This window comes from Anguilla rostrata, chromosome 1, assembly GCF_018555375.3.
Source record: "Anguilla rostrata isolate EN2019 chromosome 1, ASM1855537v3, whole genome shotgun sequence".
Classification (NCBI taxonomy): domain Eukaryota; kingdom Metazoa; phylum Chordata; class Actinopteri; order Anguilliformes; family Anguillidae; genus Anguilla; species Anguilla rostrata.
Genome location: NC_057933.1, coordinates 69,828,718 through 69,852,255, shown reverse-complemented (window position 1 = coordinate 69,852,255; position 23,538 = coordinate 69,828,718). Strand labels below are relative to the sequence as shown.

The 23,538-nt window shown below is 48.1% G+C and overlaps 3 protein-coding genes across 8 annotated transcripts in view; 2 read left to right on the top strand and 1 right to left on the bottom strand.

Moving 5' to 3' along the window:
* The window catches only part of itga10 (integrin, alpha 10), a 31,209-nt gene extending 23,368 nt beyond the window's left edge, over positions 1-7,841 (top strand). The window contains exons 16-30 of the mRNA XM_064296410.1: positions 347-513; positions 1,184-1,326; positions 1,783-1,893; positions 2,001-2,086; positions 2,360-2,501; positions 3,172-3,264; positions 3,357-3,433; positions 4,021-4,110; positions 4,265-4,349; positions 4,490-4,603; positions 4,924-5,031; positions 5,422-5,535; positions 6,315-6,410; positions 6,642-6,755; positions 7,473-7,841. Coding sequence (XP_064152480.1) covers positions 347-513; positions 1,184-1,326; positions 1,783-1,893; positions 2,001-2,086; positions 2,360-2,501; positions 3,172-3,264; positions 3,357-3,433; positions 4,021-4,110; positions 4,265-4,349; positions 4,490-4,603; positions 4,924-5,031; positions 5,422-5,535; positions 6,315-6,410; positions 6,642-6,755; positions 7,473-7,529 — 1,597 coding nt within the window. The 3' untranslated portion in view covers positions 7,530-7,841. The remainder of the gene's footprint in view (positions 1-346; positions 514-1,183; positions 1,327-1,782; positions 1,894-2,000; positions 2,087-2,359; positions 2,502-3,171; positions 3,265-3,356; positions 3,434-4,020; positions 4,111-4,264; positions 4,350-4,489; positions 4,604-4,923; positions 5,032-5,421; positions 5,536-6,314; positions 6,411-6,641; positions 6,756-7,472) is intronic.
* A 245-nt stretch (positions 7,842-8,086) lies between these two features.
* Positions 8,087-16,520, bottom strand: polr3c (polymerase (RNA) III (DNA directed) polypeptide C). 6 transcript variants are annotated; one of them, XM_064296439.1, is made up of 15 exons: positions 16,380-16,520; positions 14,784-14,930; positions 13,934-14,198; positions 13,462-13,665; positions 13,001-13,083; positions 12,775-12,879; positions 12,091-12,183; positions 11,817-11,897; positions 11,660-11,711; positions 11,016-11,076; positions 10,530-10,680; positions 10,212-10,313; positions 10,021-10,070; positions 9,496-9,645; positions 8,087-8,496 (listed from the first exon to the last, which is right to left on the bottom strand). In XM_064296439.1, the coding sequence occupies exons 2-15, from the start codon at positions 14,928-14,930 to the stop codon at positions 8,415-8,417; spliced, it is 1,626 nt and encodes a 541-aa protein (XP_064152509.1). In that variant the 5' UTR covers positions 16,380-16,520; the 3' UTR covers positions 8,087-8,414. The 6 variants fall into 6 exon arrangements, with proteins under 6 accessions (XP_064152509.1, XP_064152500.1, XP_064152519.1 ...); XM_064296430.1 differs by having other exon boundaries at positions 16,322-16,482; XM_064296449.1 differs by having other exon boundaries at positions 16,386-16,481.
* A 6-nt stretch (positions 16,521-16,526) lies between these two features.
* On the top strand, positions 16,527-22,569 carry rnf115a (ring finger protein 115a). The gene is made up of 9 exons (XM_064296481.1): positions 16,527-16,686; positions 18,121-18,179; positions 18,325-18,382; positions 18,828-19,093; positions 19,536-19,604; positions 19,761-19,833; positions 19,939-20,032; positions 20,550-20,665; positions 21,019-22,569. The coding sequence occupies exons 1-9, from the start codon at positions 16,609-16,611 to the stop codon at positions 21,136-21,138; spliced, it is 933 nt and encodes a 310-aa protein (XP_064152551.1). The 5' UTR covers positions 16,527-16,608; the 3' UTR covers positions 21,139-22,569.
* Positions 22,570-23,538: the final 969 nt, after the last annotated feature.

Genomic DNA, 23,538 nt, shown 5'->3' with positions numbered 1-23,538 from the left:
TCAATGAGCCCATTTAAGGTGCTTATTAGGTGAATGAATCACACAGTAATTACTCAGCAGGGACCTGAAATCTTCTGACCTACAGTACAGCCCTGCAGAGACGGGACTGGGTGGCTCTGTCCGGAGCACCCCATTCATTAAATATGGCTTTTTCCATGATGATACACATGGTGTTTAAAGGCAGCATGCCTGTATGTATCTCTCTGCTTTCTGTCCTCTTTTTCAGCAGACATTTAACATTTGCTCCTGCACCTTGAAGAAAGGAGGGTGAACAGTTCGTGGCATTTCTCACGTGGTCTTTTTTTCCCTCTCTTTCTCCGTCCTCATCCCCCCTTTCCTGCGCCAGCTCTCGCGGTATCGTGCAGATCAACATGAGCCTGTCCTTCCAGCCGCACTCCATCAACGTGATCCAGAAGAACTGCCAGAGGGGGACGCGGGACTCGGCCTGCCTCAACGCCTCCGCCTGCTTCCTGGCCCTCTCCCGCTCCCCCGGCTCTCACGGGACCCAGTTCGGTAACAGGCCCCGCTGTGTGTCCCCCCCTCTGTGACTGCCCGCCTCTGTGCCCCTGACCCTCTGCGCTGTGTGCACTCCTCAATGGGCTCTTCATTACATTTGTCAGTGTCAGTCGGCTGTTCCTTACATCTGCCAGTGTAACAGTCTGCTCTTCTTTACAACTGCCGTGGTCACAGTCAGCTGTTCAGTGTGTCTGCCAGAGTCAGTTGGCTGTTCCTTACAACTGCCAGTGTCACAGTCAGCTCTTCCTTACTGTTTGTCTACCAGTGGCACAGTGCTGCTTTTCCTGGAAATTTTGCAGAGGTGGAAAGTTCAGGGGTCATAAAGTAAAAGTCCTGCCGTGTGTTTCTCCCACCCATGAACTTAGCCAGCTGATTTCTCTAATTAGTTCAACCTCCTGGCTAAAGAACTGCACTAATTAGCAAATCCAGGTGATGGAACAAAAGTCTGGGGAGGATTTTTACTTTCTGAAGCTGGATTTTCCTCTTCTGTTCTTTTGGAAACCATTGAGCGCATTGCAGATATCTTTATTAATATGGCTCTTTTGTTGGCCATGTTTTTTTGCCTACCCCGCATACAGTTTGCGTTCCCCACACATCACCTCTGCCTGTGTGTCCTTCTTTAACCGGTTTCCTCTTCCTGCCCCTCTCCCTCGCCCCTCCCTCTCAGAGCTGCAGGTGGGGGCCATGCTGGACGACAGGAAGCTGTCGGCGCGGGCGCTCTTCGACAACAACTCTCAGCGGCAGACGCTGGTCGGGGCGCGGGTGCGGGTTGGGGAGCTCGTCTGCCTCACGCTGCCCTTCCACGTGTTTGTGAGTCACGTGATCCACAGACACCACGCGCACATCACTTTACACCAGCGCTACTCAACTCCAGCTTGAGCACTACTGAACTGAGCCCTACTCAACTCCAGGGCCACTGTGTCTGCAGGTATTTGCTCCAACCATGTACTACACAAAACCTGATTTCACTGGCTATTTTAACCTCCTTGGTCCAGGAAGTAAGGTAATTACTGAAATCTGGTGGTGTAGTACATAGGTGGAGCAAATGCCTGCAGACACTGTGGCCCACAGTACCTGGAATTGAGTAGCCCTGCTTTGCACAACACTCATGGTGCACAGAAATAGCAAGAACTCATAATACATTATAACGCATTTTTCAAAACATGTTTCCTCTTTGGCCTGCATTTAGTTAATTAAAGAAACATACGTAATAAAGTAGGGTTCTGTGGATATGCTACTAGGTGTAAGGCACTCTTTCCCCGGTAGGACACAGCGGACTATATCAGGCCCATTGGCTTCTCCCTGCGCTTCAAGATCAACGACACAGAGAGCGGTCCGGTGCTGGACGAGGGCTGGCCCACCACACTCAAGAAATTTGTGAGTCGAACCTCCCGCCCATCCTCTTGAAAAAACCCCACGTCTCATTTTAAAACCAATAAAGCAGCTCTTTTCTCCTCTTGCTCTCCTTCTGTCTGCATCTCCAGATCCCTTTCTTTAAGGACTGCGGAGAGGATGACGTGTGTGTGACAGACCTTGTGCTTCAAGCAAGCATGGACATCTCTGGGACAAGGTGAACCGTCGAAACAGCACGGTTCCCACAACTGCCTTATCCGAGCTTTGAGAGCAAACATGGCTTCATGGAGGAAATCCCCTTAATCTCGTAATCACATGCCTTACAGGCCTCTTCAGTACCCCCCACACACACACATGTGGCTACCGATGGTCCAGCTGATCCCCCTTTTTTGGAGGGTTTATATAAGGCTTTTGTTAAACACCCCGAGTGAGCAGAGGGTGTAGAACCACAGCGTGTTCGCAGTAACGTTCTGGCTCCTCCCCCTGACAGACAGCAGCCCTACGTGATCCGCAGCTCCCGCCGGCGGCTGGCGGTGGAGGTGCAGCTGCACAACCGCCTGGAGAACGCTTACAACACCAGCCTGACCCTGCAGTACTCCCGCAACCTGCACTTCTCCAGCCTCAGCATCCGGGTACTGCCTGCGTTACTGGAAACACTGTTACAGCTCTCATTCCGTTACTGTAAACACTGTTACAGCTCTCATTCCGTTACTGTAAACACTGTTAGAGCTCTCATTCCGTTACTGTAAACACTGTTAGAGCTCTCATTCCGTTACTGTAAACACTGTTACAGCTCTCATTCCGTTACTGTAAACACTGTTACAGCTCTCATTCCGTTACTGTAAACACTGTTACAGCTCTCATTCCGTTACTGTAAACACTGTTACAGCTCTCACTTCTGTTACTGTAAACACTATTACTGTTCTCACTTCTGTTACTGTGAATACTGTTACTGTTCTCAATTCTATTACTGTAAACACTATTACTGTTCTCACTTTTGTTACTGTGAATATTGTTACTATTCTCATTCTTTTACTGCAAATACTGCTACTGCTCTTAATTCTGTTACTTTAAATGCTGTTACAGCTCTCATTCTGTTGCTGTAACAGCTGTTACTGCTGTCAGTTTTGTTACTATACTGTAACAGCTGCCAGTGATCTGACCTCTCTTTCTGTAACTGCTGCTACACCTGTAATAGCCTTTACTAGCTTCGCGCAATTTGCAGTCATAACCAGGACAAAACGTCTTCTGAATGATGTTCCGTCTTCCTCTCTTTGAACGGAATCTTGTCTCTCTCCGCAGGAAGACTCCCAGTTTAAGATCGAGTGCACCGCTGTCGGCGCGAACAGCCACTCGTGTAACGTCAGCTACCCCGTCTTCCGCTCCCAGTCCAAGGTCCGCCCCGCCGCGCCCTCCCTGTGTGACACCCCTGTCCTCCCCGACTGTGGTCACGCGACTCTGAGAAAGCCCGTGTTCTGTCCCTGCAGGTCAAATTCATGCTGGAGTTTGAGTATAGCTGCACCTCCCTGCACAACAAGGTTCAGATGAAGCTCATAGCTGCCAGGTAGCACAGCGTCCCCACACGCAGGGATATGATGTACACGCACACACTGTGAATGTGCGGTGGACTGACACAGCACAGATGCACGCAGATACAAAATAAACAGACATCAATCACTTAGTTAAATTGTGCACATAGACACCATTCACTTAAGCAACATAAACATAGGTACGATTCACATAGACCCAACAAAAACACAGGGGAGCAGCATGCTGATTTGTGACTCATTTAAACATATGCTACTTTTCTTTTTGCAACTTTATCAGCATTTTTACTGACTGCCAAAGCCAGAAATATCATATAATCTAAAAAGGTGGTAATGACACAGTTTTGTACAGTCTAAACGTAACTGCATGCTTCATGACAATCAGATTGGCTTTCAGCAATAGCTGAATAACATAAACAGACATGACTTCCCTGCTGATCAATGTGTGTGTGTATGTGTTATGTGCGTGTGTGTGTGTGTGTGTGTGTGTGTGTGTGTGTGTATCTGTGTTATGTGTGTGTGTGTCTGTATAATATGTGTGTGTGTGTATCTGTGGGTGTGTGTGTGTGTGTGTGTCTGTCTGTGTTGTGTGTGTGTCTTGCAGTGACAGTGTGGAGAGGGAGAACACATTACAGGACAACAGCGTTCACCTACAGAGTGTTGTACAGTATGAGCCTGACCTTTTCATTTCCAGGTGAGAGGCTGCTCTTTCTCACTCTCCCTCTTGTGCTCTTCAATTATAATGGGACATTTTACATCACTGTGGTAAATCCTTGCTTGCTTATTTGCATAATTTCTTTCCTTCACTCTCTGAAGCTCAGCTCTCTCTTTCTCTCCCCTTCTCATAGCGAATCCAATCTGAACCGGTACGAAGTCCACCCGACCCGTACCGTGTCTGAGGGAACTGGACCGGAGTTCTACACCAACTTCAGGGTACCGATGGTTCTGAAAACCAACCTCTCCGTGTCTTACACGCCGTTGTTTTTACCGGACGTGTCTGTACTCCCGTGCCGATGGCGAGGCTATGGGATGTGGTCCTGGCTGTGTTACTGACGTGCCTGTGTGTTCTTCAGCTGCAGAACCTGGGCTGTTACTCGGTCAGCAACCTGGAGCTCAGGGTCCTCCTGCCCGCCGTGGCGTCTGGAGACAGGGTCTTCATGTTAATCACCGACGCCAGCTCACACAACGTGAGTGCAGCTGCTGTGTTTCTGATGGGGAGTGAGTGTGTGTGTGCGTGAGGGTGCGTGTGTGTGTGTGTGAGGGTGTGTGTGTGTGTGTGTGTGTACAGTATGATTGTGTGTGTGTTTGTATGTGTGTGTGCCTCTGAGCTGTGCTATGAGCCGTGTGTTGTGTGAATGGTGAGATAGAGGCCAGCCGCAGGCAGATGGCAGATGTGAATCGCGTCGCGGTCCGTGTGTGGAATGGTGAGATAGAAGGCGCAGCCGCAGCGCAGATGGGCAGGATGTGAATCGGCGGGTCGCGGTCCCGTGTGCTGTGTGTTCGGCAGGCCTCAGGGGTGAACTGCAGCGTTCTGAGTGACCTTCCCCAGCTGAAGAGCGCGCAGAGAGACGTCCGTCCCCTTCACCCCGAAGACATGCAGCAGATGGACCAGCTGGTGAGACGAACGGGAGACGCATTCTCAGTGCACAGCCGACGTATTCGCTCACATTCATTAGCATTGTCACCGTCGCCTGTCTCTTTGGTTCAAAGCTGTACGCCTCCGGGAAAAAGCAGACAGTAGAATTTACACTTAGATGCCAGGAAACGTAAAAAGTGAAAATTAAAAAACAGATTACCCGTGCATATTTGTCGTCAGCCTTCATCCCGATGAGCCAGTCACAGTCAGATAATCTCCCGGAGCTGAAGACGTGAGATCGTTCATTTACAGCGTTCTATTCTGAGGGCTAGCCTTGCCCGGCGCTGGCCATCAGTAAATCACACAGGATGTGACCTCATGCGGGCTTGGCTCACCGCTCTGCGGTCTGCCTCGTCTCTGTGTGCGCAGAACTGCAGCAGGGCGTGGTGCGTGGAGGTGCTGTGCCAGGTCCGGCAGCTGCTCCGGGGCCAGGAGGCCCTCGTTCGCATCACCCGGAGGGTTCAGGACCACTTCTTCAGACAGGTGAGGAGAGGGGGAGGGGAGGGGGACCCAGGAGGAGACAAGCACAGACCTAGACTTGTGTACAGCCTGCCATAGACCAAAAACACTATTTCTGAATCAGACAGGGCAGGGCTGTAACTACGTTGGTGGGTACTTGGTTAGTGCATTAACAACATAGTGTGGTAAAACCCTTACAAAATAGTACATAAAACTTTTTAAAAGTATACTCACATACATCAAGTTTAATTTTAATGTAAAAATAAAAAAAACTTTATAAAAAAAAAAACAAATTTAATTATACTTAAGTATTTCCTGGAACTATTCTTTAAGTATACCATTTATGGACTACTGCACTTAAATTGGCATACTTTAAGTATACTTTAAACCATGATCTCAGTTTATTTTTGGAAAGTAAGGCGAAAGTGCACTTTAAGTATACTACCTGTATTCAGTTCAGAAAAAAGTGAACTTAAATCATAATTTTATAAACTTATTTTTTATAAGGGAATTCTGGTGCTGTCATTAGTTTGGGAGCTGCTCTGTCGGTCCAGTCCCTGGGAGAGAGCGAGCGAGGGCACGGTTTCTGGGGATGAGACGCTCGGTTGCACTCAGTCATTTTTCATAAACAAAACACAACTGAGATCGACACCACGCAAACATTCTGCATCAGAGCAAAACAACAGCCTCTGTAGTGTCGTGATCTGGACAACAACAACGCAGTGTCTGCCGTCCAGATGCTGCCTAATTAACACCACGGTCGTGTTGAGGGTTTGCGCTGTGAAACACTGTGTCCCTGTCAGGCCAAGTTCAAAGCAGTCAGGATCGTGAGCGCCTACAGCCTCGGTGTGCAGGAGTCCAACCTGGTCACGCTTGGCAACAGCGCCATCTGGGGGGAGGTGAGAACTGCCCCGACTACCATGAGTGTAAATGCAATGCGTGTATCTCGCAGGGAGAGTGTGACAGACATGCAGTGCCCAGTCTTTCTTCCCCGCTTTAAGTAGACAGAGCTGTGTTTTTGAGGATTGTTTAGACTGTTAATAACACGTGTGTACTCTGAGAGTCAGAGTGGCAGCATGCCCCTCACGGCGTCGCTCTGCCCCCCCCCCCCCGCCCCGCCCCGTGTGCAGACGACGCTGGAGGTGCTGAAAGGCCGCTCCATCCCCATCTCCCTCTGGATCCTCATCGGCAGCATCATCGGAGGCCTGCTGCTGCTCGCGCTCATCATATTCATTCTGTGGAAGGTACCCGCCGTCCCCACACACTGCCTGCACTACTGTTCCCACACTGCCTGCTCTACTGTCCCCACACTGCCTGCACTACTGCCCCACTGTCCAAACACACTCTGCTGTCCCCACACTGCCTGCACTACTGTCCAAATACACTCTGCTGTCCCCACACACTGCCTGCACTACTGTCCCCACACTGCCTGCACTACTGTCCCACACTGTCCAAATACACTCTGCTGTCCCCACACACTGCCTGCACTGCTGTCCCCACACTGTCCAAATACACTCTACTGTCCCCACATAGCCTGCACTACTGTCCCCACACTGTCCAAATACACTCTACTGTCCCCACACACTGCCTGCACTACTGTCCCCACACACTGCCTGCACTACTGTCCCCACACTGTCCAAATACACTCTACTGTCCCCACACACTGCCTGCACTACTGTCCCCACACTGTCCAAATACACTCTGCTGTCCCCACACACTGCCTGCACTACTGTCCAAACACACTCTGCTGTCCCCACACACGACCTGCACTACTGTCCAAACACACTCTGCTGTCCCCACACACGACCTGCACTAATGTCCGAACACACTGCATGTCCCACTGTCCAAATACTGTACACTGCGCACTGCGTGTAACAATGTGGGTATATGCTGTTACTTTTTTGTGTTTGAAAAAAAAAAACCATGCCATCGATAAAATTATGTTTCTCCTTCTCTACCAGTTGGGGTTCTTCACCAGAAAACAGAGGAAGGAGGAAGACCAGAATGATGAAGATTGAAAACCATCACTTCAAACATTCAAAACTGTATCCATGGTGACCAATGCCTTCCATCAGTCGCCAATACGGCCTGCTCACTACACCTCTCCAAATCCCCCCAAAAAGCACAAACTCTCCAGTACAGCTGACTCAAAGACTGTGTTTCGAATATCAACACAGCTACTGTGCAGGCTCACTAAAGTTACATAAGTGAGCAGTGGGAGGCTGCACTAATGAAAAGACTATCTGTATCATGGAAACTGGAGTACCAACTCTCTAAAAACCAATACATCTATTTAATATGCAGAAACGTTGAATAAAGTCTGAGAATTATTTTTTTGCATTTTTTATTTTTTGTCAATTTAACAATCTTTGTTGAGGTTTTGTTTTTTTTATTTTTCTCAAATCCAAATTAAAACATTTGGAAGATGAAATATAAACTTGTACATCTTGTTCTCATACTTGGAATGACTGTTATGCCGGCAACCACAATGGCGCATATATCAACCCACATCTTATGCACAAAACCAACCACAGTCACACACGCTCCTAATTTGTTGGCACAAAAAAACAAAACATTCAGAATCAAATTATTTTTATTTTCAAAGCACACAGCTGTGATCATTCTCAGAGCCACTTCACATCTGGACATCTGGAATCACTCTTACTGACTGTAAGACAAAAACTTTTCACCTCTCTCTAAAACACTGAAAACATGGGATACCTGCATTTCCATTAAACATGTAGTGTGAGGCGATATAGTCTCAATGTAAGTGAACGTCCATCGTGGGTGAAATGTGGTTCAGTTGTTTAGTGCACTTTCAGCAATGAAGCAGGGGGGGTAGCTGCACACATGGCTCCCCTTTGTCTGGGTCACTGTGAGTCAGCGTCTGATGCCCCCCTCCCTCAGCGGGACGTCTCCGTGGAGCTGATGTAGGACTCCAAAAGGAAGATGGTCTCATCCACCTGGTTCTCGCTGGAGTCCAACCTTAACGGGCAAAGATGAGAGGAGGGGATGGGGATGGGGGGGCAGGGAGCGAGGAAGTGTGTTCATGAGTAAGTGTTTGGCATCAAGAAACGTCTACTCGTATCACTAACCCAAACGGTGACACGATGATCCAAAACACCTTTGCATCTCTCATACAGTGTGTAATTATACAGTGTGACTAGTGACCCATACCATGTGACTGTGTTTGCTGATGTGGCAGAGCAGCCTGTACTGCTGTTTGTCACAGTACTTGACTGGGTAACTATGCTTGTTTACATTTCATATTGTATAGGGCCACTGCATTGTGTGACCACGGATTCTTTCTTGACATGGTGGAACTGCATTGAGACAGAGTTGTATCGCATGTCTGCACTGTAATGTGTGACTACTCTGTGACTGTCCTGTGTTGTATTGCAAGACTGTGCTCTTTCACATGACTTGGCTGTATTGCCTGACCGAACTGCACTCTGTGACTGTTCTGTGTACTTTGTGACTGCACTGTACTGTGACAGATATGCATTCTGTGTCTCAAATCGCATGACTGCACTATAATTATACAGCACAATCACACTTTACAAATACAGCAGTATTTGTGTAGCATGACTGTGCTCTATTTGCGTAGCATGTCTTCTGTATTTATATAGCGTGACTGTGTCGTATTTGTATAGTGTGACTGTGCTGTATATAGCACGACTGTGCCGTATTTGTATAGCGTGACTGTGCCATATCTGTATAGTATGACTGTGCTGTATATAGCGTGACTGCCGTATTTTATAGTGTGACTGTGCTGTATATAGCATGACTGTGTCGTATTTGTATAGCATGACTGTGCCGTATTTGTATAGCGAGACTGTGCCGTATTTGTATGGCGTGACTGTGCTGTATTTGTATAGCGTGACTGTGCTGTATCTGTATAGCATGACTGTGCTGTATATAGCGTGACTGCCGTATTTGTATGGCGTGACTGTGCCATATTTGCATGGCGTGACTGTGCCGTACTTGTTGACATGGTTGCGCAGTGCCTGCAGCTGCTGCCTCTCTGGCGCAGTGATCATCTCCTCCACTTCAGACAGCTGGCTGGGCTCCGCCCCGCTGGCCTGCAGCGACGCCAGGATCGCCTCGATGCGCTGGGACTTCTCCAGCAGGCGCCTGCCAATCAAAAAGCTCGGCTCATTCTCACGCCCTGGCGGCCGTTCAGCGGGTCCTAGCGTTAGCACGCACCGCTGAGCTTAACCTGGGGCAAGACGCTGGCACTGACAGGGGCCATTACACACGCAGACACTGAGCGCCTTCATTAGCATTTCTGCAAACGCAGTCAGTTTATCTCGCACTGCTCGCTCCCAAAGCTCAGGCTCAGTCAGGCTATAAACAATGGGCAGAACACACAACGGCACCACCAAACCGCTGCAGCGCCCTGGTCTATAGAATATAAGCAATGGGTCAGCAACAACCGTTAAATGGGCCTCGTCTTCCCGCAGGACCACAGTCATCACCACTAGCAGTGAGAAAAGCGGAGGGACCCACTTGCTTTCCTTTGTTTCATACAGACGCCTCTCGATCAGGTTACCCACGGCCTGAGAGAGAGAGGGAGAGAGAGAGAGAGAGAGAGAGAGAGGGGGAGAGAGAGAGAGAGAGAGAAAGATATCAGGCAATGGCCTTCTGAGCATACTGGGTGTACAGAGTCCGACTCAGCAGGGACAGTATATATCCATTACCTTGTAGCAGTGCTGGAGCAGCAGTCTGGCTGTCGGTAGGGGGTTGACAGTGTACAGGTAGAAAGTGCGGGATGGGGCGTGGTCAGGCGTCTTTGGGATTTCCTTGGAGCAGGCAGAAATTGAGACACAATCAATTACATGAGTCAACAAAATTTGTCTACATACCTGCTTATATGTATGTGTGCGCGTGAGAGAGAGAGGGAAAGCGTGTGTGTGCGCATGCATGGATAGTGGGTGCGTGTGTGTGTGTGTATGTGTTGTGTGTGTGCGTGCGCGTGCGTGCGTGTGTGTGTGTGTGTATGTACACACGTTTCACACCTGCAGTTGAACTAGGTTCTCAGAGAGCAGTGTGTACAGCATGTCTTTGGCCTCTTTCGCTGGGATCATGGCAAAGTCTTCCACCTGCTTCTGTTCCAGGTGTCGTTTCCGCAGCAACAGCCGGAAGATACGAGCCGACCGCGAACCAAACCTGAGAAGGATATGAGATCACAGAAGAGAGAGTTAATGGCACAATATTGAATTCAGTACGGAATACGGAATTCGACTGATATAAAAATTACTGCCATAAACAAAGCATTTTTTATTGATCCCTTGTTAATACAGGTTGCATCGTTAAGTTTAAAATCACTTTTACAAGGGAGACCTGTCCATAACAGTTCAGGTTTTAAGAGTACTTGTACAAGCTTAAGAGCACTTTATAAGAGTATGTGTAAAGATGGCCGACACAGATCCAGACACACAGGAGTTTTACACGCATGAAGAAGTGGACACTGAGACCGAGAGGCAGAAACCAGGCTCTCCTACCTCTCCTGCACCACCGACTCCAGAGTGGCCCTTGCCAGGCTGGCCAATGCCTTGTGCAGATCTGGCTCGTGGTTAAAGGGTCATTGGGGTCAGGGTGTATGCAGCCTTACAGTGCTGCTGAGGCTAAAGCCAGGATTCTCACACTACCCTCCCACGAAATTCAGTCACTTTCCAGTACGTTCAGAATCATACCGCTTCAGTTTCAAGGGCCCATTAAAGCTACAGCAGTACAGTAGCACCCGATTAAAGCACGACCTTTCTGAGTAGAATATCAATTGAGAAGTTTCTAGTGCTGTGATTTATATAAAACCTTGAAAACGCTTTCTAAGATGATAACCAAAATATTTTTAAAAATCACACACTTTAAAGAACCTCTATTATATTTCTGTGGGCATGGAAGCCTGTGCAACACTTCCGTGTACACTGACAGCACATCTGTAAAAGCGCAGTGGCCATATTGACCTCTGCACGGCAGCGCAGCTTCAGCAGTAACCCAGCATGCACAGTGGCATAGGACACTGTGTTATTCACTGTGCGAATAATTGCGCTTCAAGGCTTCCCGTGTGTAGAAAAGGCAGTGGACTGTGCAGCACAGGGCAGCGCAGGCTAGCGCTGGGCGCCATCCCGCCAGCGTTGAAGGATACTGACGACGTACATCCCCCCGCCGCTCTCGCCCGACTTCCCCACGAACTCCATCTGTGGCACGGACACAAGCGGTCAGAGGGGCGGGGAGATGAGGAAAAGAAGGGAGGGACAGACCAACCGCTACCTCAGAACAGGCAGGTCCGACTCCACTCTTACCGGGTCGTCCACCAGGAGGGACAGGTACTGCTCCAGGATGGGCCGGGTGATGCTGTAACTGGGCGGGAGGGCGCGGAATATCTGAAACCCAAAACCGCCACAGAAAGACGCTGCTTCACACGCAGTCACACAGCACATGTCTGAACACACCCATTATAATTAGCCTAGCTTTGGCAGCACTTTTCCCTTGTAAAGCACTGTCAGAAGAGCACAGAGCGAAAATATGCAGGGAGTTTAAGAGCTTGTGTGGCAGAAAGGTAGTGACGAGCCTGACCTCGTTAGCGGAGAGAGGCTGTGTGCAGGCGGCGGTGGGCGTGGTCGTCACTTCGCTCATCCTCAGCATCGTCCTGACGATCTCGCTGCTGGTCTGCGGTTGAACACGGCGCGTACGTTAACACACGCGTGGACAAAAAGGCAACACGACATCAACGCACACAGGTGAGGGGAACATCGCACCGACTCTAGGGTTCGTAAAATATGAGCAGGGTTTGAATCAAGCCTGCTTAAGCCATAGCACTGATCCATTCTTATGAATAGTGGCCCGGTCCATACGCCTGCGCTAAATTCTAAAGAAGCAGTCACTTTGACTACTGACACAAAGAAAAAACCACACCGACCTGCTCCAGTTTGCACACTATGGAGTACAGGTTCACACTAAAATACACTGACCTGACATGGTAGTTTTCTGAATGTGGATTGGTCCACATACACAAAACCACACTAGCCTGGTCCAGCCTGAAAAATCATTAAGTAATAGATAATAGTAATAGCTTCCATATTTGAACCCACAGTGACTAGGTCCAGCAGATGAATATAAACAGTGATGCACACTCATACACACTGACCTGGTCCAGCCTGAAAAATCATTAAGTAAATAGATGCTTCCAGATACTGAACCGCAGTGACTAGGTCCAGCCTACTGAATACTGAGCAGAGATGCACACTCATACACACTGACCTGGTCCATTTTGCTGGCGACCGCACTGACAATCGCCTGGTCTCGGAAGTGCTGGTGGAACCTGTCGAAGTTCACCTGCCAGTAGATCCCCATATCGTCCGAAGCCTGAGTCGGAGGGAGTTGAGTTAGACACGGCAAAAGGGTGATAAAATAGATATGAGAGCGGGGTGGGTTTCAGCAGCTTGTGCTACAAACAAAAAAAAAAAAAAAAGCTGTCGAGGCTCACCGCTGAGGCGTCCATTTTGGCTCTCTTGGCCCCCTTTGAGTCTACTTCACTGTCGTCACTGGGGTGACGACGCTTCCCCCGGCCTGCACGCACGCAGAAAGGTAGCACTGAATGGGTATCGTGTTTTCACTGACTTTCATCAAAATGTGTTTCAGTCACCGTACAATACAGCACACAGGCAACACACGACAGTTGGGATCCTCAACTATGGGCAAGTTGGCTTTCGTTTTCACCCTAAAATCCACCACCAATTTGGATGAAAGAACCAAGGTGTGCTGAATAACCATTTTATCAATTAAGTTCCAAGTAACAATGAGAACTAGCATACACAGGGTTAAGAATTGCTGCCCTACTGTAATTATACAACTCAACGGACCAGTCAGTATAATGTGCAGCAGCTCCTAATCACTGCATGTCCGGCATAGTGAGGACAGTGGTGGGAGAGTGTGGTGTTAGTTTACCCGTGAGATTTATATGGGGAAGTATGTAGCGATCAGGGTGGCTCTCTGCAAGGGTAGGGGCAGGGGCAGCCGGAGCGCCGGGCTCTGCTTCTGCAGGGAGTGCAGTTCCTACGTCTGCCACAGGAGGGCAGCGCTGGAGGAAATGGGTTTCCACCAGTTTGGAAAAAGCAGACACCACCTCACTGTACTCCATGCTGCGACCCTCTGTAACACAAACAGCAAGAAGCAACAGTAAAATAGGTAAACAGTAACAGTAAACAGGAGTTTGACTCCCCCAGGAAACAGAAACCTTCTAGAAGACAACAAGTGTGACACATTTATTCATCCTAACAGTACACCAGAATGCAGCCTCAGCATGGCACCTCACTGCCACTGTCAAAATCCATGTCTGTCTTCCATTGTCCCAACTTTCAACCCAAAACCTCCACCCACTATCCCAGCTTGGCCTCATCTCCCTCTGCCTCTCACTCACCCTCCATGTTGTGCGTCAGCCTGTCGGCGACAGTCCTGACAGAGTCGCTCATGGTCATGTGACCGCGCTGCAGCACCTCCTCCACGATGAGCTCCCCGGTGTCTCCATACAGGGTCTTAGCGGTGTAGATGTAGCGGGGGTAGCGCAGGATTCGCAGGACCCTCTCGTAGCTGGCGTGGTACTCCACCGCCCCCCCGGGACCCCTGCGCCCCCTCCTGAACTCACACATGCCGTGCTGCACCAACACACACAGGGACTTCTTCACCTGGGGGGACAGCGGGGTACCATCACACACTGACTACAAAGGATCAAACAACTAACATTCTCTGCATTCACGAGAGAATATCCATCAGCCCATTCACATAACAACAGATTGAAGTGTCCGACCTGTTTGCTTGCGTCTTTCGGAAACCCTATTATAGACCCAAAATCATGACCCATTGTATTTGTATAACTGCAAATAACTTTATTACCCCTTTGAAGAGCAGGTTTTTTGGAATGTTTTTTTCAAAATTCCAAGTCAGTGTTCTAGAACTCCATTGCCTTCAATTACCAGTGGTGACTGTTACATCAGGATTAGATAAGATAGATGTTCAGATAAGAGCATTCTAATCACATATCTGTGATCTCATATCTTAAAGGGTTTATAATGACATAAGCATTATTATCAATAATTAAGAACTGGAAAATATATTCAGCCGCAGGATAAAGCAACCCTCTCACTAGCCCACAGCCAGGCAGGCAAGTGTGGCTGTGGTACAGTGCGATGGAGCGGTTGTGAGTTGCGGCAGCAGCGCTCTGTGGGGCGTGGGTCGGTGTGCTGTGCGAGGAGCTCCAGCAGTCTCAGTACCAGGTCGAGTGGGGTGCTGGTCTCGTGGGCAATGGCACGCAGGATCTGCGCTCCCGACCCGAGCAGGTGAATGCCGACCTTCTCCACCACCTCCCCAAAGTGCTCCTGCAGCAGCAGCCCACACAGGCGCACCTCCTGCACCGTCATCTGTTCCGACAAAGCCACACAGTCAAACATACAGCCGCAGCGCTCACTTAAAATAGCCACTTCTGCACACCTGTTATAAAACCATGCAGGCCTACATGCACACCTAGCCACATGGCTACACAACATTACACTCTGCACCTACTGCCTGAGAGCTTGCTGGTTCAGGACCTCATCATTGTCCTGAGTAATAACAAGTTAGGCCCTCCCCGGCTATGAAGTAAATCAAGGTAACATGACATCACACTTGCCTTTTCCTAGAGCATTAAAACACTGTACAGTACAGTACCTGCCACCTGCTGATTCCACAGTCCAGGATAAAAAGGCCTAACCAGCTTGCCACCAGGTTAACCCAGTTACTACTTGAAGCTCTGCTCCTCTATGGCTCTACAATACTGTAGCTAAATCCCTCCTGACCTCCCTACCAATTCTCACAGAATCCTCCAAGTAATCTAGAATTTTGCTGCCTGACTGTTTCTCTTTCTCTCCATATACCCCTGAACTACTTTCCTCCACTAGCACCCAACTGCAACCCAGGTCTATTTCAGAAGTATCATGGAGTAGCATGGCTTGTACAGTTCTGTTCCTCCAAATTAACCAGTAGTACTAACCTCTCTTCTCCTATGTTATTTCACTAATAGACAACAAGTCTACTGACTGTCTCTTATATAAATGTTCCCTTCGTCCACTTTTGTTGTTTTTTTTCTTCTTCCTCAGAACCTATAGGGGTGGAGTCAGTGACTCCAGCTAATCAGAAAAACAGCAACGTTATCTAACACCTTCCAATACTGTTCAGGACTCACATTTGTAATCTTTAACTCTGAACTGAGCATCTTTGCGTAAACAGAAACACGAATTTTCTATATAGGAGCGTACGTCATTCTTAAACCTTGGCTATAATGATTTTAACAACTTTTAAATCTAAATATGTCAATAATTTTATTAATATTCACAACTTGGTGGGAATGTAAAGTAAAATAACGCGTAATTAATACTGCATGTATACGTATGCACAACAAGAAACAAACAGTTCCTAGAAAAACAGTATACAAAAACACTTCGTAGTGAATGTAGTGTAGAACCTACTACTGTAATACACTAAAGTCAGCAGACAACTTCACGATACAATCGCCACAAAACAAATTATGTAAAAGATGTCATTGTTATTGTTGCTATATAGCATTGGGGAGCCCACCATTCAGCAGGCTAGCTATATTAAAATGTAACGTTGCTTACATAAATGAGCTTTAGAGTCAGTGCAGAATCGCAGCTCCAACGCAACCTGAAGCCAACTAGCTTAGCTAGCATGCTAACTTAGCATCAACGCACTCTTTCCAAAATCGTTAAAGTAGTATACAATTGCTGTTACATTTTCTGTTCAAATTTTCACTAACCTTATTACTATTGCTGAGTTTTACGGTGTCGTTGGAAGAAACTGTTTATATCACGTACCGGTACCTGATTACTTTCCTCACAAACCACATGCGTCTATCCATCCGAAGTTATTCGGTAACATCCGCCCCTCACCGCCGCTGCATTCGTGCATACTCGGCATGCGTTCGGGTGTCTTCGAAAATAAATATGTGAAGGCTTGTCATCGCGCTGCATGTAGGGTTGACGGCGGACCGCCTCCTGTTTGAGCAGGAGGACCGACGTCAGTGTTTGTGCTATTCTGTGGAAGATGGCGGAGGCTGCGGCGGTTCCACAGCATCGGTTCTTCTGTCACTGTTGTAAAGGTGAAGTCAACCCCAAACTCCCGGTGAGTGTATCTGGCCACTCGGTCTCCTACCTCTCCACCAGACCACAACTGTTTCCTCTTTGCCCAACGTTGCCAAATCGAGCCCGATACAACGGCAGGCGCGTCTGTGTAGGGGCTAGCCAGAGGCCTTCGACTTGAACACTGAAGCTGTGTTTTGGTTTTTCTTTTATTCAGTTAAAAGACAACCTACGTTTATAGTTAATGTAAATCGGTTGTCTACATGCTAAGTGTTGAAGCTTTAAAATGACCTGATCTGTGTTCTCCTCGTCGAAATGGGAATTCGACTGCGGGGCTCCAGTATGTTGAAGTCTTATTTACTTATTTATGTGTTTCTGAACTTATCGGGATTGCTGTTGTAGCTGAGTATTTGACTCGCTGCGTATTTGACATTCATATGAGGACACCAGCTCGATTGGGCGAGTGTGGTAGATTAATGTTTTGTCAGAAACTGAAAGTGAAATGCAACTACCACCACTGAGTAGTCAGATTCTAGATTAAGCGCAGCTAAATACGTAGATGACGACCTTAAAATGGTTTAACTAAACCTCTGTTTTAGGCTGTTCAGTGGTCTAGTAGTCCAGGTTTGAATTCAAGTTATGGGCTTTGTAAAATCGTTTTGTTGTCACGTATTCCATTGCATACAGTGAAGCAATTGGTGTGATTAACTCAGTCCTTTTCGTAAGATAATGTGAAAGTTTGTAACCTTCTATTTATAGTATGTTCACATTTTGTATCGGCTCAAAATTGTATTCTGGTGAGTGTCAGTGTCAAAGTTTTGTGTCTCTCAGTCATCAAATGCCATTGTGTCTACAAATATCTGTGTGACTCAAACTCAAGACCCAAGTGTAGGAATATAGGCCTATTCTCCGTGTTTGAAAAGCAATGAGAACCGGCATCAGGTTTAAGTGGGTGTCTTATGGATTTTATATTATGGAATATACCTCCCTCATGCTTTGCACTTCCTTTCTTCTTTTCTACCTTTTCGGTTTGTTTGGAACGTGCAGGCTCCTAATATAGAACGGTAAGAAACACAAGGTGCATTTAGCCAAATGTTGCACGCACAGACAGGGCTTTCATTTAAAAGTATTTATCTCCTTTTTTTTTTGAGATGCCATGACTTGCATCTCGATGAAGCACCGATGCCGATACTCGCAGTGTGGTGTTTAGAGTGTGAGCTCAGAGCTGGCACACTTAGAGGAAGTGAGCAGTAAAGTGAGAATTTTAGGAAGCGTACAGGTCTGACGCTAATGATTTGGCTATTTGCCTGACAGGCTGTCAGGAACGTGGGATTTTGGAAGCATATAAAAATGTAATGCTAGTGTGTGGTTATCCACTGCCTTAATTTCATCTGTAAATTTAACTGTGACTGAAACGTTCATTTTCAGTGCAGTGTCAAGCTGTGGACTGAACTTGTTGTGTGGTCTGTGCTTCCAGGAGTATATATGTCCCAGATGTGACTCAGGGTTCATAGAGGAAGTGACAGAAGACTCCAGGTGAGATCAGAAGTGCTGCTTCTGTTTGTGATCCCTGCATGACTTTTAAGCTCTCTGCCCCTTGTTTACCTTTACTACAATCATCATCATAATGTTCATTGTGGCAAAATAAATTGATGCATTTCCTGTGAACGGTTTGTCTCAGTCTGCTGGAGGGTGGTGCTAATGGGATCAGCGATGACACGGCTACACAGTTTGCAGAGGTATGACCCCACCCCCATCTTGTCTTCCAGTCTGACCCCGCCAAACATTGCACCTGCTTCCATTGAAATTTCTCACAGATTTTCTGACATCACTTTGATGGGAATGATGGCTAAGTCCCGTTCTCAAAATCTTGCTAGGATTCAACTTCCCCCAGTTTTTAATGGTTTTGCAATGTTTTGGCAAGCAGCAAAGTGTTAAAGGAGCCTTGTTGATTGATACACAGTGGCCACATGTCACATCTGTATTGTTGCGTTTGGAGGAATGTGAAAAGACACCTACTGTGGACTGAATTATGTGGCGTTGGTTGCCAGCTTGTATGCACTTCCACTTTTGCACTGTCCCCTGTCTTCCTCTATTCTTCTCAACTGTTAAGACAGCCAGGAAATGGGGAGGAGCGGGGAGTTTTTCTTCAGCGCTGAGCCGTCTTCTCCTTCTGTCCCTCAGCTCTGGCACCTGCTGTTTGTGGAGCGGCCGTTCACGGTAGACTCCGACCCCTCCGGCCTGGATTCGCGCGGTCTGGGTGGCCTGGGCGGCCTGGGCGGCCTTGGAGGCCTTGGAGGCGGTCCCATCGGGGGCTTGGGCGGGCCCCTGGGGACGTCGCTGGGAGGCAGCGAGCACTGGGGGCCCGGACGCCCCCCTCGCCTGCACAGTCAGAGGAGGTACCGGTCCCGGGGCAGCAGTAGGCCCGACCGCTCACCGGCCGTGGAAGGGTGAGTCCTCCTCCTCCTCCTCCTCCTCGTCCTCCTCCTCTCTTCCTCTAGTGTCTTCTCTCTCTGGCCTCCACACGGCTGCTGGATTTCTCCTTGTGGTTTTTTCCGTTCTTCCCTATGGCAAGTACAGATTAGTCCAGGTCTTGAGCTGGAAAGGTTCTAGTCTAGTAGGTGGCTCAAATGCTTTCTTGTATATTCCTCGCTATGAGAGATGCCATAGTTATACGTTATATATACCCAAAAATTAGTCACAACTCAACTACTATACATTTTTGGAAATTAGAATTTGAAAATTCAGATTAAAAAATGAAATGTTTTGTTTATTTTTTTGGCAAGTTCACTGCATTTGGCTTATATGGTCATATTTCACTGAACAGAGCTTTTCTTTCACTGCCTCCCCCTGTCTGCTGTCTTTCCACTGACACTCCCACTCTTTCTGCAGGATAGTACAGCAGTTTTTGGCTGGTCTGTTTGCCAACTCTGGCGTTCCTGGCTCTCCTCCGCTATCATGGTAAATTCCTGAGATAAAAAGAAATACGGGATCCTTTTATGATTGATTGAACGACTGTCTTTATGGCTGTGAAAATGTATTCTAATTCCTACTGACACCCAGCATGTCTCTCTCTCTTTCTCTCTCTCTCTCCCCCCCCCTCCCTGTCTCTCTCAGGACGGGTATGCTACACTCAAACCCTGGGGACTACGCCTGGGGTCAGGGAGGACTAGACGCCGTCATCACACAGGTTAGTGACATCACAGAGCGCTGGTCTCGGCAGAACGGGGCTCCTCCAAGGAGACGTTAACCGCCTCTTGTCTCTCTTCCCTCGTTCATGGTGTGGCTTCTCCAGTTGTTGGGTCAGTTCGAGAACACGGGTCCCCCTCCGGCAGAGAAAGAGAAAATCTCCTCCCTCCCCACGGTCATCGTCTCTCAGGAACAAGCTGGTCAGTAACCCCCCCCCCCCCAATAGGCTTACTAGTACACATTGATTTATTATTATTATTTTTTTTACATTACTGCCCTCACATTAAGGTGGTGTGCAGTAATCCGTTCGCAAACTTGGACGTAATTTTCCACTCTTGGATTATGTGAAAGGGATTTGCTGTTCCCTGCAGTACAATACAAAGTGAAACTGATGACTTAAGCACTGGGATTTCCCTCGAATACTGTGCTCGGGTAGAGGGTTCAAGAGGAGTTCGTGATTTGTCTTTGGTGCTCTCTTTAGACTACTTCCTTCCAGAGCGAGTTACACAGCTTGCATGTTTTACATACTATGCATTTACACGGCTGTATATGTACTGAAGTGATTCAGGTTAAGCACCTTGCTTGAGCGTACGGCAGTGCCCAGCCTGCTGCCAGTGTACGTTAGGATTCAAACCCGGTCTGTCCTGGTCTAGCTTCGTCCTCACGGGCTCCTGTGACCCCCTTCTTTCCTCTTCTTGTCCCCCGCTGCTCTCTCAGACTCTAGTTTGGAGTGCCCGGTGTGCAAGGAAGACTACTCAGTGGGTGAGCCCGTCAGGCAGCTCCCCTGCAACCACTTCTTCCACAGCGACTGCATAGTGCCCTGGCTGGAACTGGTGAGAGAGGCGGGGGGAGAGGGCGTGCAGTTAGAGAGAGAGGAGGAGAGGAGGAAGGAGGAGGAGGAGGAGGAGGGAGGAGGACTGTCTATGAATAGTGCTGGATGATGAGGAGGGAGAAAGCAGGGCACAGGTGGAGGTTCAGAATTAGAAAAGCGCTTATGGCTGATAAGAGAGCAGGCAATGAAGGAGAGAGTGATAAGAATGGGTAAGGTGATTAGATTTTTTTTTTTTTTAAAGGAAGAGTGAATCTGTGTGTATATGCCATAGACTTAGAGACTGGTGGGGGGGGGGGGGCAGGGAGTTGCAGACGTGCGGCGGATGATGTCACCTTTCCCCTCCCCCTTCCTCAGCACGACACGTGTCCGGTGTGCAGAAAGAGCCTGAACGGGGAGGACAGCAGCACCCAGCAGTCCCCGGAGCCCCACTCCCTCAACACGGACCCCCGCACACAGGAGAGATGGTCCTTCTGAGAGTCGCTCTCTCACCCCGTCCCGCTCCCTCACCCTGAGCCGCAGGAGGCACGAGCGCACGAGACCGTCGCCTCATGCGTTCGTCTCCCCTCACCTCCCCTCACTCGTTCGTAAGAAAGATGAGCCCTCTGGGAGCTTTATCTCAGCCTCATCCCTCCATCTTTCTCTCTCCTTCTCCCCCCACATGCAGAGATTGGCCTTTTTTCCGAGATTAAGCTCTTACCTCAGTCTTACTCCCTTTCTGTATGTCTGACGGTCACTGCACATGAAAGACATTACATTACATTACATTTATTTAAGACCTGAATCCTTTCCTTTAATTCTCTATCCTTCTCTTCTCTCTCTTTTTGGTCATGTCCATAGGACTGCTGTGAGATTAATGTCCATCTCTGTCCATCCCTCTCTTCTCCACCTATCTGTTGTGGTTTTTTCACGTTCTCTCAGTCGCCCACCCCCCACCCCCTCCCCCCCTTGTCCTGCCGTGGAGTATTGGAGGAAGCCAGTACTTTGAAAGGCTCCTCCCACCTCAGCTGACTGCATCCGCTCCAGTAGGACGTTCTTAATGAATCCCCTCCCGTCGCCACGCCCACATCCAGTTACTGAATCGGTTACTGAACCCGTCTCACTGTCTGTCCTGTCTCCTTCCAGAACCCTGCAGTATGCTCCAATGCAGGGGTGCCTGACCTTACCCAAGAAGGGCCGGTGTGGCTGCGGGCTTGTGCTGTAGCCCATTGTCCAGCCAATGAAACCATTGTGCTCGTGATCAGTCGAATCGGGTGTTTTGGCGCTGGCTGCAAACACACAGCCTGCGTCCACACCAGCCCTTTTTTCGGGTGAGGCGACCCCTCGCTCTAACGTATATATACTCAGTGCAGCTGCCTGGCAATAACTCCCACTAACTTCACCTGTCTCCAGAACCATGTCTGGCTGAGCTCACCCTGAGTCCCTCACCTGTATCCAGTCTGAGCAGTATCCATCCGCCTGTGGTCCACCGCACTGTAGCCTCCTGACCCCACAGTGGCTCTCCCTGTCCCTTTGAGAATGCACTCACACCGTCTCCATCCCCCTTCAGCCGCACTCTCGCCGGTGTACATATTACAACCACAGATCTTCAGCCATTCATTTCTCCGATTGACAGATTTTTCTTTTGTTTCTCATTTCTATCGCTCTATTTTTTTAATGTAAATAATTTTAGTCCGACGAACTTCTGGTTTAAAAAAACAAAAACAAAAAAAAACTAAGCGAGCAAATGTATTGATGATGATAAATGGTGGATCCCTAAATATTACAGAAGTATATATATTATATATATGATAAAATGTGTATGACAATGTATTAATAAAAAAAATAAAAATCCGTAACACATTGATCACACTGTGAATGAATTCTTCAGGGAAACAAAATCTGAAAATAAAAAAAGTACATTCTTCATTACGTCTGATGTCTTCCTGCTGGATGTAGGTACAGTATTAGAGGTACCTAAAATAGAAAAGTAACTAAATATTAAAGTATGTTCCATGCATCATTGCTAAAGGAGCTTTTCAATTTGAATTCACGTTCGGTGGATAAAAATATAAGCGCTTATATTGATGTATAGTGAAAATATGCAGTTAAATTACATAAGGACAAAGGAGATGGCGGTCTGCCAGGGCCCTGTTTTCAGTACGGGACGTGTTAATAAATGATCAAAACGAGGCTGTCGTTACACCAGCCAAGTCTGAATCACACGCTGACAAACTGTGACCGTGTTGGATGCTCCATGGGAGAGGACACTGGTGACATTTACACTGCTGTCGTGGCACTACGGGACAGCCACACGCAGGCCAACCCTCAGCCCTACAGGAGCGGGCGAGGAGGAGTTCATACGGGCCCACTTTCAAATTCGATTGCCTTATTGACCAGATGGCCTGAGTTGTGTTTCCAGCTGACAGTAGTAACAAGGAAGCACAGATGTGCTCCTTAGGAATACTTGTGCTTAAGGGGGATAGTTCACTTTCAGGAGACTTTTTCCATTAATTCAGTTTTAGTTTGATTTCAATTGGCCAAGGCTGCTTTTGTGTGCAATGAAGGATATTATGGAAACTTACAGAAGTTTCTCACAACCTGCCGTCTTAAGTGCTGTCGTTGCATCAAAGGGTTTGTGGGTTAACATGCTCTTCAGGCGACTCCAAAGCAGCATGTACAGTGATGAACAGCCTTTTAAGAAGTGCACATGCTTTCTGTAGCCCATTTATACAGCTGGATATTTTCTTTTTAAGAGCTTTTCTCCCCCGCATGATCTCTCCCCAAATTTAGAGTCGCTGCCATAGCACCTGCACCCCTTTAAAGAGAGCTGCAGCTGAAGCTCATTATCAAGCCCTACCATCCACTCAGCCGCCTCCCACACTACAGGCCACACAA